Source organism: Macaca thibetana, chromosome 3 (assembly GCF_024542745.1).
Source record: "Macaca thibetana thibetana isolate TM-01 chromosome 3, ASM2454274v1, whole genome shotgun sequence".
In the NCBI taxonomy this organism is placed as follows: domain Eukaryota; kingdom Metazoa; phylum Chordata; class Mammalia; order Primates; family Cercopithecidae; genus Macaca; species Macaca thibetana.
Genome location: NC_065580.1, coordinates 41,912,372 through 41,926,940, shown reverse-complemented (window position 1 = coordinate 41,926,940; position 14,569 = coordinate 41,912,372). Strand labels below are relative to the sequence as shown.

The 14,569-nt window shown below is 43.8% G+C and overlaps 1 protein-coding gene across 1 annotated transcript in view; it reads right to left on the bottom strand.

Moving 5' to 3' along the window:
• Positions 1-14,569, bottom strand: part of WNT2 (Wnt family member 2) — a 48,184-nt gene that overhangs the window by 17,628 nt on the left and 15,987 nt on the right. Inside the window, exon 4 of the mRNA XM_050785109.1 lies at positions 4,916-5,180. Coding sequence (XP_050641066.1) covers positions 4,916-5,180 — 265 coding nt within the window. The remainder of the gene's footprint in view (positions 1-4,915; positions 5,181-14,569) is intronic.

The window sequence follows — 14,569 nt, the reverse complement described above, 5'->3', positions numbered from 1 at the left end:
CCACCGTGCTAAAATCCTCTTGCATTAGGAAAGGCCTGTTTCCTGGTAAACAGAACTCTGGCATGTTCAAAATGGGCTAGCATCCTGGGATAGCCAGGCTCCAAAACAAGTCCAAAGTTTGCAGGCAAATTTAAATCAAGTAATTAATACAGAATTTCTTGTTTTTCATTTTCTCTTTTAAAATCGGCATTAACCCTTCCTGACATTGCATCTCATACCGCTCACTCTGCTTTGTTGTGGTTATTTTGTTTGGTTTTGCTTCTTCCTTTGCTTTCCATCATTGCTTTTGTTTTAAGATCACGCACACTTAATAGTTTTCAACTTAGTGGGCACCTTCTACTTGCTGGCACTGGGGAAGCAATGGTGGTGAGAAGGTTGAACATCATTAGGGAATCAGTATTTGGAAGTGACTGGCTTTACTCCTGCTAGTCAGCAACTGCATCGTGTGCAAGGCAGCTTGTTGACTGAGGTGAACTGGCTTGTTTTATCAGTTAGGTTTGCGCAACTGATGCAGTCTACAGGTGTGGTCTACTTTTTTCCAAAGGAAGTGGCTCTTCAGCAACCTATTGAACCAGCATCTCAGGGAGCTGTTCCTGAAATTGTATACGTTTTTCTGTTTCTCATCATTTTAATTTTTTTTTTTTTATTGCTCTGTTGCCCAGACTGCAGTGGCATCATCGTGGCTCACTGCAGGCTCCGACTCCTGAGCTCAAGTGATCCTCCCACCTCAGCCTCCCAAGTGGCTGAGTCCACTGGCGCCGCTTTTCAAACTTAAACACCTCAAAGTTTGAAAAATCAGTGATTTAGTTAGCCTGTGATTCCTAATTTTCTCTAATTATTAGGCAAGAAGAAATTCAGGGAGACACACCTTTTTTTTTTTTTTTTTTTTTTTTTTTTTTGAGTACCTGATTTCTTGCTAAGGAAAACTAGATAACTCTAAATAAACATCTCCCAAAAAACATCTCCCACCATGGCTTGCCCAGTATAAGAGAGTCATTCTTTCACTTTTAGGCCAGCATCCTCAGGAACCCTCTTTGACTGCAAATAAAATCATTTCAGCCATCAAAGCTTTCACTGACAGCAGTTACCAAGTCAGCCTCTAGAGAAGTCCTGAAATAATGCTAACAGGCTAGTGAAGTTTGATGAGAAAAATTGCAGAGTGGAGACCCCAGGTTATTCCTGGATGGGGACAGACTTAGCTGGAGAAGGATGCGGGAACATTTGTTGCGTTCCTGCTGCAAGTCAGGCCCTGCGCTACACACGTTATGTGTATATTCTCTGACTCTTCAAGGCAATTACCTCCATTTATAGAGAAGGAAAGTGACGTTCCAAAAAATTACTTAACTTGCCCAAGATGGCATGGCCTGCAAGTGAGAATAAAAAAAATAAAAACAACAACCCATACCTTTCTCACTGTGCCACTTACGTCCCAGTGTGTGCGTGTGTATGAGTGTGGCTGGGAGTAGGTCCTGTGTGATGAAGAGGCAGCATGAGGATGCGCGAACTTTATGGGGTGAGGTGCCCACAAAGAGGGGAGGTCAAAAGTAATCAGAATCAAGCTTCACCCACATTTCGGTTAGGTTGCCTTGAAGCGCTTCTCAATTACAAGCCCCTCAGATTTTCAAAAGTGTCAATTCAATGTCTTTGATTGCTCCTAAGAAATAGTTAGCTGGCTGGGTGCAGTGGCTCATGCCTGTAATCCCAGCACTTTGGGAGGCTGAGGAGGCTGGACCACCTGAGGTTGGGAGTTCGAGTCCAGCCTGACCAACACAGACAAACCCCATCTCTACTAAAAATACAAAATTAGCCAGGTGTGGTGGCGCATGCTCATAATCCCAGCTACTCAAGAGGCTGAGTCAGGAGAATTGCTTGAACATGGGAGGTAGAGATTGCAGTGAGCCAAGATCATGCCACTGCACTCCAGCTGTGGTGACAGAGCAAGACTCTGTCAAAAAAAAAAAAAAAAAAAAAAAAAAAAAGTAAAGAAAATAAAAAGAAAAAAAGAAAGAAAGAAAAGACAGCCAGGGCTGGGTGCGGTGGCTCATGCCTGTAATCCCAGCACTTTGGGAGGCTGAGGCGGGTGGATTACCTGAGGTCAGGAGTTCGAGACCAGCCTGGCCAACGTGGTGAAACCCCATCTCTACTAAAAATACAAAAATTAGCCGGGCGTGGTGGCACACACCTGTAATCCCAGCTACTCGGGAGGCTGAGGCAGGAGAATTGCTTGAGCCCGGGAAGTGGAGGTTGCGGTGAGCCGAGGTCGTGCCACTGCATTCCAGCCTGGCCAACAGAGTGAGACTCTGTCTCAAAAAAATAAATAAATAAAAAATTAAAATAAATAAAGAAAGAAAAGAAAAGAAAAGAAAAGAGCCAGGCTCAGGTTTAAGTCCCTGCTCTGCCTCTTACCAACCACAAGTGGTTGGGGAAAATCTTTACCCTCTCAGAGCTTCAGTTTCCTCCCATAAAATGAGATAATAACACACTCACCTTATAGACTCTCTGTGAGAATCAACGAGAGAATGCAGTTGCAGCCCTGGCATGTGATGGGTACTATAAGATATATCTGCTATTTCAGGATTAAGAAACAGAATTTCTTTCTAATAGAGTTGAAAAAGCAGAGTACCCAAGAATAACTTAGTAACTTGAAGAGGCAGCAGGGATTAGATTCAGAATCACCTCTGTGGGGTAAAAAAAAAATATGGTCTATATTTCGTTGACAATAAATGTCATACCTGTTATACCTAAGGCAGTACATATTCCTCAGGTACACCAGCTGGCTTCCCTGTGCAAACTGCTTCAATCCAAAGAACCAGAAAAGACATGCTGGGGAAGAGGGTCCTCTTATATTTGAAATAAGGTTTTTGCTCCCCAAGGCCTTTTCACATATGTGTCCTTGGAGGCAGGCAGGGGTAAGTGTGTAATGACAGGGTCAAAGCACAGGCCAAGGGATCAGACATCCACCCTCTCCTACCAGTGAGATCGTGAGCGGGTCATTCACTTTTCTTATCTGTACAGTGGAGAAGATGATATCTAGGGTTGCTTATCTGACTTAAAAAGTAAGATGTGAATGTGGTTCTTGGTTGGTGTTCATCATCCAGGAGCCACCTCTTATTCATTTTTCTTTTTTTTTTTTTTTTTTTTTGGTTAGTAACAAGTTTCAATACATTGTTGTCATAGGGCTGCTGTAAGGATCCTACTGTAAGGATACAATAAGACCATGTGTGCAAGAATCTCAGCTCAGTACCCAGCGCACAGGAGTCAATGCATAGGACTTAAATGATCAAGACAGCAGCATCTCCATGCTCAGTGTGAGGAGGCTGAGGTTAAACAGCTAGTGACCGGTAGAGGGGGGTCAGACCCCTGGGACAATCCTGTATCCAAGCATAGGTTTCATGGTGATTTCATTATAACTTTGACCTGACAGGTAGGATGACTTGTTAGAGGTCCCAAAGTGTGTCAGGAATGCAGTGGGGAACAGCATCTGGTCCTCTGCTCAGTTGTCATTAATCCCTGGGCTGCGTGTAGCAACCTGCTCAAATGCTGCAAAGAACTAGCTCATCAAGCCATGAAGGCAATTCAACCACTCAGGGAAAAAAAAGGCTTTGGCCTCCTTGTGACATTCCCTGGTAACCTTGCCTCTTGGTCAATCTAACTGACAGCTGGCTGCCATCTACACCATTTTTTTGGTGCCTCTGCAATTATTTTGAAATAAAAAAAAAAAAAACTCAGACTCGAAGTTAGAGGATTTTTTTTTTTTTTTTTCTGATAATGAATTCCTTTGCTTTCTACCAAGTCTTAGAAATTGACTTGGGCTGTGGACTCCCATCACCTCCTATGAACTTAGATTTGTACTCATTCTTATTTTGGACTAGAATCTTTACAAAGAATGAGCTAAACCTGGAGCTCAGAATTGATCAGGAGGAGTGAGAGGTAGAGCATAAGCATGTGTAAACCAGATAGGTGGGATGGCTGCGGTGTTGAGGCTGACAGAGCTGTTCTTTGAGGGATGGAGAAGGTACCGTCTGGAAGGGAATGGTGTGGCTTTCATAAATGAAGGGCCTCTGACACAGCCTTTATTATACACTGCCCACCTATAGCCAAGAGAGTGGGGATAAATTCTTGCTTTTTATCTTTGGCGATTTCTAAGCATATTGAAAAGAGCAGGGAAGGGGAAGTAGGGCAGATTTCAGAAGAGTCTAAATTTAAAGCCCTGGGACCATTTTCCGTAGTCACAGAGGTGGGATTTAATGTATCCTGCTCTCAGCTTCAGGATCACATGAAAGATGCTGGGCTGCTCTCCCTAGTGTACATCGTCCACTAACTAGAAATCTGCCCAAGCTGAGGAATTTTGCTAATCTGCGTATCTTGACTTTTTGCCCCAGACATTGTGCAGTTTCAATTTCTCCAGAATCTGTGCACTGTCAACCCATTTCTCCAGTTGCATAGGAGAGCTCTCTGTGCAGTTTCTTTTCTTTTCTTTTTTCTTTTTTTGAGATGGAGTTCACTCTGTCACCCAGGCTAGAGTGCAGTGGTGTGATCTCGGCTCACTGCAACTTCTGTCTCCTGGACTCAAGCGATCCTCCCACCTCAGCCTCCTGAGTAGCTGGGACCACAGATGCGCACCATCATGCCCAGCTAATTTTTTGCATTTTTGGTAGATTCAGGGTTTCACCACGTTGCCCAGGCTTTTCTCGAACTCCTGAGCTCAAGCAGTCTGCCCACCTCGGCCTCCCAACGTGCCGGGATTACAGGTGTGAGCCACTGCGCCCGGCCCTGTGCAGTTTCAATAAGAATGGTGAGGATTGTGAGCTTCGAACCCAAAGACAGCAGGCTGAAAATACAGAACCTCATTTAAATTGTGGATTATCAATTGTTGAAAGAATTAGGTGCTATGAAGAAAGTCTTCTGAGCTTACCTGCCTCTCGGTCCCTGATACAGTAGTCTGGAGAATTCTCAAAATACACGAGGTCATTTTTTGTTGGCTTCTTAAACCTCTCGTTAGCCACAGTGAAACCTGTACCATCCTGGTTCATGACCACCTGGATGGCCCCATTGTACTTCCTCCAGAGATAATCGCCCGTTTTCCTGAAGTCGGCCATGGCCAGCCAGCATGTCCTGAGAGTACACGAGCCGCTCACCCCATGGCATTTGCACTCTTGTTTCAAGAACCGCTTTACAGCCTGCCAAAAAAGATAGGGCCAAGTTCAGTGAGGTGGCTTCGAGCAGGTGACACATGCTACAACTACTCTCCTTGCCTCCCAGTAATCCAGAAGTGACTCTCAGGATGCTGGATCCCGGGGCGAGTGACTGGGAGATGTTGAAGCATTGCTTGTCGCTTGTTAGCCACATTAGCCACCTGCCCTGACTGCAGCAGGCAGGACAGTGGGTAGAGAGGTGAAGGATAGCGCCTAACTGTGTACCCCACTGGCTAACAGTATAACAGAAACCTCACTATTTAACAGGGCATGTGGCCAGTTTGAAGAGCGAGGGACTGAATTATTTTCTAAATAAATAGAGCTTTATTATAGGAAACATGTATACTATCCAATTAATGCTGTCCAGTTTAAAATAAAATAATATAAAAATGTATGCTATTATGCAAATTAGATTAACAAAATAACTGCTAAGTCCGAATCCTTCAATAAACCAATCATAGTAATTGGTACTACAGCAATCCTGTGCTACTGTATTTATTTTGCCGATGATCGAGAAGCAAGGCTGAGAGAGGTAGAAGCATTCGCCCAAAGTTACACAGCCAGGAAAAGACAGAGCCAGGCTGTCCTGCAAAGTCAGTCAGTGACCCTGAGGCTGACAGTAACTTGGGGAGATTCAGCTTAGATGACAGGGGTGGGTTTGCTCTGATCCTTCTTAGAGAGGAAGCAAAGAAACTGGGACAGGCTCATCTCGGCTGGCTCCCAATACAGAGACCCCTTTTCTGTGGGTGCAAGGCCTGTGGAGAGGAGAGGGGACGGGTGGGCCTGAAACTTCCAGGGAAGCTTCTGCTTTGTTTTCATGAGCCAGCAGAACAGCACTTTCCCCAAAGCAATTTGGTGAGCGTTATCCTGCCCTGGCCCATTTTCTCCTTTGCTCACCCAAGTGAAGAGATTATTAGTGCTCATGGTCCTCACAACAACTTTGATCTACTGCTCTTCCCATGTTACAGATGAGGAACCAGGGATGGGGAAGGCAGGTGACTTGCCCAAGCTCCGTAATAGGAATTCACTCCCACTCTCCCCAGGCTGGGCCTTGGCACTAGGTGTTTTTCCCACCTTACCCCCACCTCCATTGTGGATGGTGCACATTTGAAATCTGTCCCCCTCAACACGAGCCAGCCCTGGAGGGCAAGGATGGAGAAGCAAGCAGGAAGCATGTGCTTAGCTTGACTCTCCCAGTTACAGGGACCCGGGCATCTTTAAAGGATGTCTTAGAATGAACTTCCTCTTTGGAATTACACTGCCCCATGTGCCCCACCCCCATCTTTATATTATGAGGGTTTGGTAGGAGGCTCACAGGATGGCCTGGATGGCAGGCCTCTGCCACAGACACAACCCTGGGAGTGCCATCTTGGCCCTACCACTCTGCCCCACGTGGCTGTCACCTGTCCTGGAGCTGTCCCTCCTAAGATCTTGGAGCATGCCACACAAAACTCACTCCACACCACGTACTTGGGAATTAAACGTGAATGCTCATTTTTCCAAGTTTATTCTTTCTAAATCTAGATTATTTAATCATAAGTAATACTCCTAGATTTAACAATGACAGGAACTATTACTGCTTCTCCTCTACTTTCTTTCTTTCTTTTTTGAGACAGAATCTCACCCTGCTGCCCAGGCTGGAGTGCAGTGGTGTGACTGTAGCTCACGGCAGCCTTGAACTCCTGGGCATAAGCAATCCTCCTGCCTCAGCCTCCTGCATAGCTAGGACTACAGGTGCATGCCACCATGCCCAGCTCATTTTAAAAGTTTTGTAGAGATGAGGGTCTCACCATGTTGCTGGGGCTGGTCCGTAAGTCTTGAGTTCAAGCAATCTTCGCATCTCAGCCTCCCAAAATGGTGGGATTATAGGTGTGAGCCAATGCATCTGGTCAGCCCTCCCTTTCTAATATTGAATTTCCAGATCATAAACTTCAAAGCTGATATTTTTATACAATTAATTGAAGAATTTGCTTATTAATTGAAAATTGGATCTTAAAAATAACGTTATAAATCCTTAAAAAAAATGTGGTGGTGACGGACAGGATCATCTGTGCAACCTTCTCCCTTCCTTGCTAACAGTTTTCGTTCAGGTGTTGGGCAGCCTTGTGTTCCAAAGGACTCCTGACCCCAGAGTAATCTAAATCGCTGATAGTAATTTCACTGTCTTGCCACTAATTTTTTTCCAGCTTGGACCATGTGCTGGTTCAGTTTGGGCCAATCCTGTGATAGGAGAAATCTCTTAGGAGTCTTGTAAAAAAATGTTTCTTCACTCTTTATTTTTCATTTATTTATTTTGTTTTTGAGACTGTGTCTTGCTCTGTCGCCAGGCAACTCACTACCGCCTTCGCCTCCCTGGTTCAAGTGATTCTCCTGCCTCAGTCTCCCGAGTAGCTGGGACTACAGGCATGGGTCACCACGACCAGCTAATTTTTATATTTTTAGTAGAGATGGGGTTTTACCATGTTGGCCAGGATGATCTCGATCTCTCGACCTTGTGATCTGCCTGCCTCGGCCTCCCAAAGTGCTGGGATTACAGGCGTGAGCCACTGCACCCGGCCATGTTTCTTCACTCAAAAAGAGACACATGAGGTTGGGGCACAGTGGCTTATGCCTGTAATCCCAGCACTTTGGGAGGCTGAGGCAGGAGGATCACTTGATCCCAGGAGTTCAAGAACAGCCTGGGCAACATAGTGAGACCCCGTTTCTACAAAATAAACTAGCCAGAGGTGGTGGCACATGCCTATGGTCTCAGCTACTCGGGAGGCTGAGGTGGGAGGATCGCTTGAGTCTGGTGTCCAAGGCTGCAGTGAGCTATGATTACATCACTGTACTCCAGCCTGGGTGACAGAGTGAGACCTTGTCTCAAAAATAACATAATAAAATAAAAGAGGCACATAAGGAGAAATACCTTGTCTCTGTCTCTAGATGCTGGTTTCCGTAGCAGCCTCTCTGCAACCTGAGGGCAGCAATGCCGACAGGCAGCAAGCTGCAGGCACACTTGACGGATGTGAAGATCTGGGTTCTGGGGATGCTGCTGAGCTGCTCAATGAGCCCACTTTGGACCTGCCCTACCACCCGACTTTTTGTGATCCAAGTGAGTAAACTTTCCTCCTTTTTTTAGTGCCTTTGGGATCTGTTACTTGTAGCAGAAAGTATTTCAGCAGGTACCATGGTCACTTCTTGGTGGTGGATTAATGACAGGCTTTATCTGACAATAAACCTGGGAGGAAATTGAGACAGCATCTCTAGTATTGGGCTTGCTCACGTCTCCAGCATCCACTGTTAACGCACAGTGCGTTCAGTGCTCAATCGCGGTTTGGGGCTACCTTCATCTCTTCTACGTACTGGGTTTGCCGACTTGAAATTCAAACCCTTAACCTTGAAGTGGACAAAAGCGTACTCAATCGGAGAGGCAGAGGGAAGGGGATGTAAGCCAAGGCAGCCTGTTTTCAAGAGTAACTGAGATAAGAGTAAGGATATGGGGGCAAGAAACTCACAATGAGGATTCCTAGTTTAGAACAACTCCAGTATTCAAATGTTATAACATGGTAACAGTAACAACCACGTATTGAGTGAGTGCTTCACTGTGTGCCAGGCTCCACACCAGGTGGTTTACACACATTATCTAATTATCACCATCAGGCAAAGTAAGTTATCATTCCCATTCTATGGTTATGAAAACCAGGGCTCTGTAAGGAAAGGAAAATCCCTAGTCACCCAGCTATTTAGAGGTAGAACAAAGATGTGAATCTCAGATCTGTGCTATTTCTAAAAACACACTTAAAATTCTACTATAAATCACACTGTGATTTTGAATTATGATTTGCATTGTGATTTTGAATTATGCATTCTATTTCCCTCCATCCTTTTTTTTTTTTTTTTGACAGTCTCGCGCTTGTCACCCAGGCTGGAGTGCAATGGTGCGATCTCAGCTCACTGCAACCTCCGCCTCCTGGGTTCAAGCGATTCTCCTGCCTTAGCCTCCCGAGTAGCTGGGATTACAGGTGCATGCCACCATGCCTCGCTGTTTTTTGTATTTTTAGTAGACATGGGGTTTCTCCATGTTGGTCAGGCTGGTCCTCAGGTGATCCATCCGCCTCGGACTCCCAAAGTGCTAGGATTACAGGCGTGAGCCACTGTGCCCGGCCCCCTCCGTTCTTTCGAATAATCAAGAATTGACATAAAATATTACATACCTTTTGTAATGGGGCAGAGGAGGAAGAATAGGTAGAGAGAGAAATAATGGGGGATTACATTGCATCTTCCAAACTAATCATTAAAAATTTATTAGACAATTCACAGAAGAAATACAAAGTACTAACAAAAGGACAAAAAGGTGTTTGAGTTCATTAGTAATTGGAGAAATGCAAACTGAAATAATACACTTTTTTGCCTATCAAAAATAGTAAAAATGTCAATCGTTTTTAAAATTTTAAGAATAAAAAAATAGTAAAATAGTAAAAAGACTGATAATGTTTGATGTTAGAGTCCAGGGGAAGAGATGCTTTAACAAACCATTGGTGGGGGAGTACAGTGATCCATCATTTAAACGAGGAGTGTTTTTGCAATACCTACAAAAATGTTAAATGTACGTATCCTTGACCTTTTGATTCCACTCTGGAAACATCTGCACAAGCTTGGAAGGATACACGCCCACATGGATCTTCATGCAGCTATTGCATAATTAGTAACAGCAAAATATGAGGAAAAACCCAAATGACATCAGTAGGAAAATGGCTAAGCAAATTATGGTATATGCTTAATAATGGAATATTATGTGGTCTCTTAACAATGAAGTAGGTCAGTCTTACAGGCAGGCAAGAAAGTCAAGTGATATGAGCAAAATGAAGAACAATATATGTGGTATGATCCACTTTTTAAAGGCCTGCATATGTGTGTATACTGGCAGAAAAAGGAGAAAAGATGTTCTTTTACAATCTGGCTACAGTTTGAGGGATTTCATGGTCTCGAAAGAGAGGGGAAACAAAAAGGGTGAAGCTACTCCACATAGTAAAATAATAGGAATTTGAGGCTTTCTCCCTGGCAACTGGAGAGGGCAGGCCAGTGGGTGTCACTCCTGGCTACATATTAAAATCGCCTGGAGATCATTTCCAGCCTCTCCTGAGACTGCGTAAATCAGAGCCTAGGGTGGTTGTGAGGCCTGGGCCTTGAAGGTACTTGTGGTTCCTCAGGTGATTGATTCTAATATGCAGTCAGGATTCAGAATCATCCAGACCCAGGGATGCAGAAGAGAAGGTGAGAAACCCCTGCACCGTGGCGGGAGTCTGGGGCCTATGGAGGGTTACAGAGGTGAAGAATTCCTGCGGCAGAAGCCGACATTACATTTCTAATAATGGGGAAATCGTTATTCAATTAGAAATTGTTTCCCACCCTATGCCTCCAAAACATCGCAATCTCCAGGAAAATGTGCCACCAGTGACAATCTCTGCTAGTGCTGCTTTGGAGGGAATGAAAGATGGGTGGTGGCCAGCGTCCAACCCAAGTACCAATGGATCAATGGATTAGTGGGCCACACCAGAGCAACAGGCTATAGTGGTGGGATACTCCCCCTGGGGTTTTTGGAGGCACTGGGCAAGGAGCTTGGTTGGGGTGGGGGGCCAGTTTCCCATGCACAGTCACTGATGGAGGGACTGGAGACATTTTATTTGGATGATAAAGGAATGAGTGACTAAAGTCAAGGACCTCTGTTCTGTAGCTACGCTTAAGTAAATTTTGATTCTAAAATTTTAAAACAATAAACATCTACATAATATTAACTGCACAGCCAAGAACTGTGCCAGGATTGCAGTTCATTGTCTCTGATCCAAGATCACAAACCTTGTATCAATGAAGGATGTTCTTAAAGTGAAGTTGGGTGTTTTCTCGTTCTGTTTGCTACCAAGTGCATTGGCTATCACCTCATGTTTTCCACCCTCACAATTGTCCCACCTGCCGTCACTTCTCCTCATTTCCTGAGGGCAGCCACAGTCTTCTGTCCTTTAGTGCCAACCAGGACTGGCTCCACAGCTCAGACCTAACTTCATGCCCTGCTAGCCTGGACATGCTGTATCCTAGATGCCATGTTTTCTCTTTTGATGTATTCCTCCTTTTTGCTGCAGTACAGTGTTGAATAACTCCTTTAAGGTGGATGCATTTTCTGAATTCTTGCATGTCTGATGTGTCTTCAGTCAGCCTTCATACTTGATTAATAGCTTGGCTGGGTATAGAATTCTGGATTTAAAACTTTGAAAGTATATATCTGCAGGCTTTTGGCTTCTAATGTTGCAGATGGGAAGTCTGATATGGGAAGTGGGGGAATCTTTGAAAATGGATTTGTTCTTATTTTCATTTTACTTTGTATTTTTCCCCTATGAAAGCTCCCAGAATCATTCCCTTATTCTTGGGTTCTGAAATATCACAATATTATTCCTCATTAATCTTGTTCAGCACTCAGCAGACCCTTTAAATCCTCTCCTCCACGTTTTTTGTTTTCTTTTTTTTTTTTTTTTTTGAGACAGAGTTTCATTCTTGTTGGCCAGGCTGGAGTGCGATGGTGAGATCTCTGCTCACCGCAACTCTGCCTCCCAGGTTCAAGCGATTCTCCTGCCTCAGCCTCCCAGGTACCTGGGATTACAGTTGTCCACCACCATGCCCGGCTAATTTTTGTATTTTTAGTAGAGACGGGGTTTCACCATGTTGTCGAGGCTGGTCTTGAACTCCTGACCTCTGGTGATCCACCCGTCTTGGCCTCCCAAAGTGCTGCGATTACAGGCATGAACCACTGTGCCTGGCCATTTTTTTTTTTAAATGGCATTCTAATTAGCTGGTTGCCAAATTTTGGAATTGGTCCTCTATGTCACTTATGTTTTCTCTCATCTGTTTTCAGTACTTTCTTCCCAATTTCTTGAGGAAGAAATTCCATCAGAGTAACACTCCTGGCTCTTTCCAGCCCCTTACTCATTTCTCCCCAGAGGAAGAGAAGTGATTCGTCCAACTGGTAAGTTTAGAGGAAGGAGCAGGGCTTGTGTGCCTGGGTTCTTTCTCTTTGGGGATCTGGTAGCCTGTGGAAATGAGTTGTGATCAGCTCCTACCATCTAGCGTGTGGCTCCCTTGCTGCGGGGGCTCTGAGGGCCAGCCTGTGGCAGGTGAGTCTTCCTGGCTCAGGGTTGGGCTGCTCCGGAGCACCGTGCTTCCAGCCCGCTTCCTCTAGGGCAGCATTTTCTTCAATCACGAAACTGCCACTTTGAGTCCATCCATTTGTCCATTTTTCAGTTGGTTTCAAACTCAAGTGGAAAAGAGCGGGGGGCATTTATGGACCTCCTTAATAAACATTTATCTTTTGGGCTTTTTGATGTACTTTCTGAGAGGTTTATTTGGCATTCTCTTCCAAATTCTTTCTTCTCTGATCGTTACCTTTTCAAGCCTTCCATTCTTATTTGTGGGTGTCAATATTATGTATCTCTGTGAGGAGACTGATTAGGCTATAAAAATGTTCTCTTATCCTTGAATTAACTGCTTTTTCTTCTGGAGTAATTTTCCTGCAATTTTTTTTTGTCTTTTTCTTTCATGCTGCTATATTGAATCTAATATATGATAATCCTTGGACAGTCTCTTCATATTTAAGAATGAAGTAGTAAAAAGGCATTCAGGAACTCTGGTTACAGAGGTGGGACTTGTGGACCAAAAAAATGTTGCTTTCTGGTGAGTTGGCAGGACAGTGACTATTTTTTTGAGATGAGCTCTTGCTGTGTTGCCCAGGCTGAAGTGCAGTGACTATTCATAGGCACCATAATAGGGCACTACAGCCTTGAACTCCAGGGCTCACGTGATCCTTCTACCTCAGCCTCCCAAACAGTTGGGACTACATGCAGATGCCACTGCACCCAGGACACTGGCTCTTATGCTGAGGACTCTAACTCCAGAAAGCCTGGGATGTTAAATGCCTGCTCATGGGGAGAAGGGAGGGGTTGGGGTTCCCTATTCCATCGATGGAATTTTCAGTTATTCCCAACTTTCAGGCCTATGTTTCTCTCCAGGGCTTATTTATATCTGGGGCATTCTCAGGGCTTCTTCCCTCCCATGTTGGCAGTTGCCCCATTTGCTTTTATTCTTCTAGCTTGTGGCTTCTCCATCCTTCTTTATGAGCTACAGTTTATTCATTTGCTTTCCACTTTCCATAAATTCATTAAGCTCTTTCATTTCTTTTACTATTCTTCTTATTGTCAATTTAAACCATTTTTTCCATTACTACAATTTTAATGAAGTTTGGGAGGAAGAGGGGAAACATTACATGTCCCGTTCACATCCTTGAGTCAGTTTGCATTTTGAAATGTTCTGGAAGGAGACAAGGACTGTGAGGGGAGAAAACGGGCCCATTTTATGATATACATTTCTGCACTGCTCAAGCTGTTGCTTTTGATACTATGTGCAAGCACTGTTTTTACAATAGGAAGAGAAAGAACTAGAATAAGAATCAATTACAATGACTTGCTGCCTCTTGCTAATGTGGGATACTGAAAGCTTCCGTCAGAACCTCAAGGCCATAGCCCGTGACACAGTCACATCCTGGTTTCTATTTTGTCTCTTGAATCTTTCCTGAAAAGTCTCTTGTTCTACTTCCTCCTTCTTTGATTCTTAGTGCAGGTCGCTGTCAAGATTCCATTTTCAGCATTCTCATATGCTCCTGTTCTCAATTCTCCCAGCCCCCATGGTTCTCAATATCACCAACTGACCAGCACAATTTTTAATCAGTCCCCACTCCTCCCCATGTGCCTTAATCCCATCTAAGTTTTACTCCGTGGCATCCTGTCAATAAATACTTGTTCATGTGACATGGCTACACTAAAAAAGTAGTTTTTTGATGACTTCTAAGGACAGCAGGACTCTTTTGGTGTTTAGCTTCATAGAAACCATTTTTAGCTTAATATATAACTATTCTCAACAAAAACTCTTCAATAGGTTCATAACTGTTTCAGTGCTAAAATCTTAGCAGATTTTTCATGTGGCCCTTCATTTTTTATTTATTTTGAGCATTTTAAGCCTTTGACCTGCAGAGGCTATTTTCTAATTTTAAAATTTAAGAAACTTCTATTTTTTAAAGTTCTTTTTTTCTTTTAAACAAACTTCTAGATATTAGCATTCTATACCAGATGCAGAAGTCTGTTTAAAAAAAAAAAAAGGCTACAGAAGAAGAAAATACATGCATTGCATAGGCTAGAACAATTCTATTTTATATTTCTCTGCTCTAACTTTGTGTCGGAGTATAATACCGAGGCATCATATTCATTAAGTTCTTACCATATATCAAACCATGCCAAGCACTTTATATTCACTATTTTATTTAGTCCACACTACCACATAAGATATATACTATT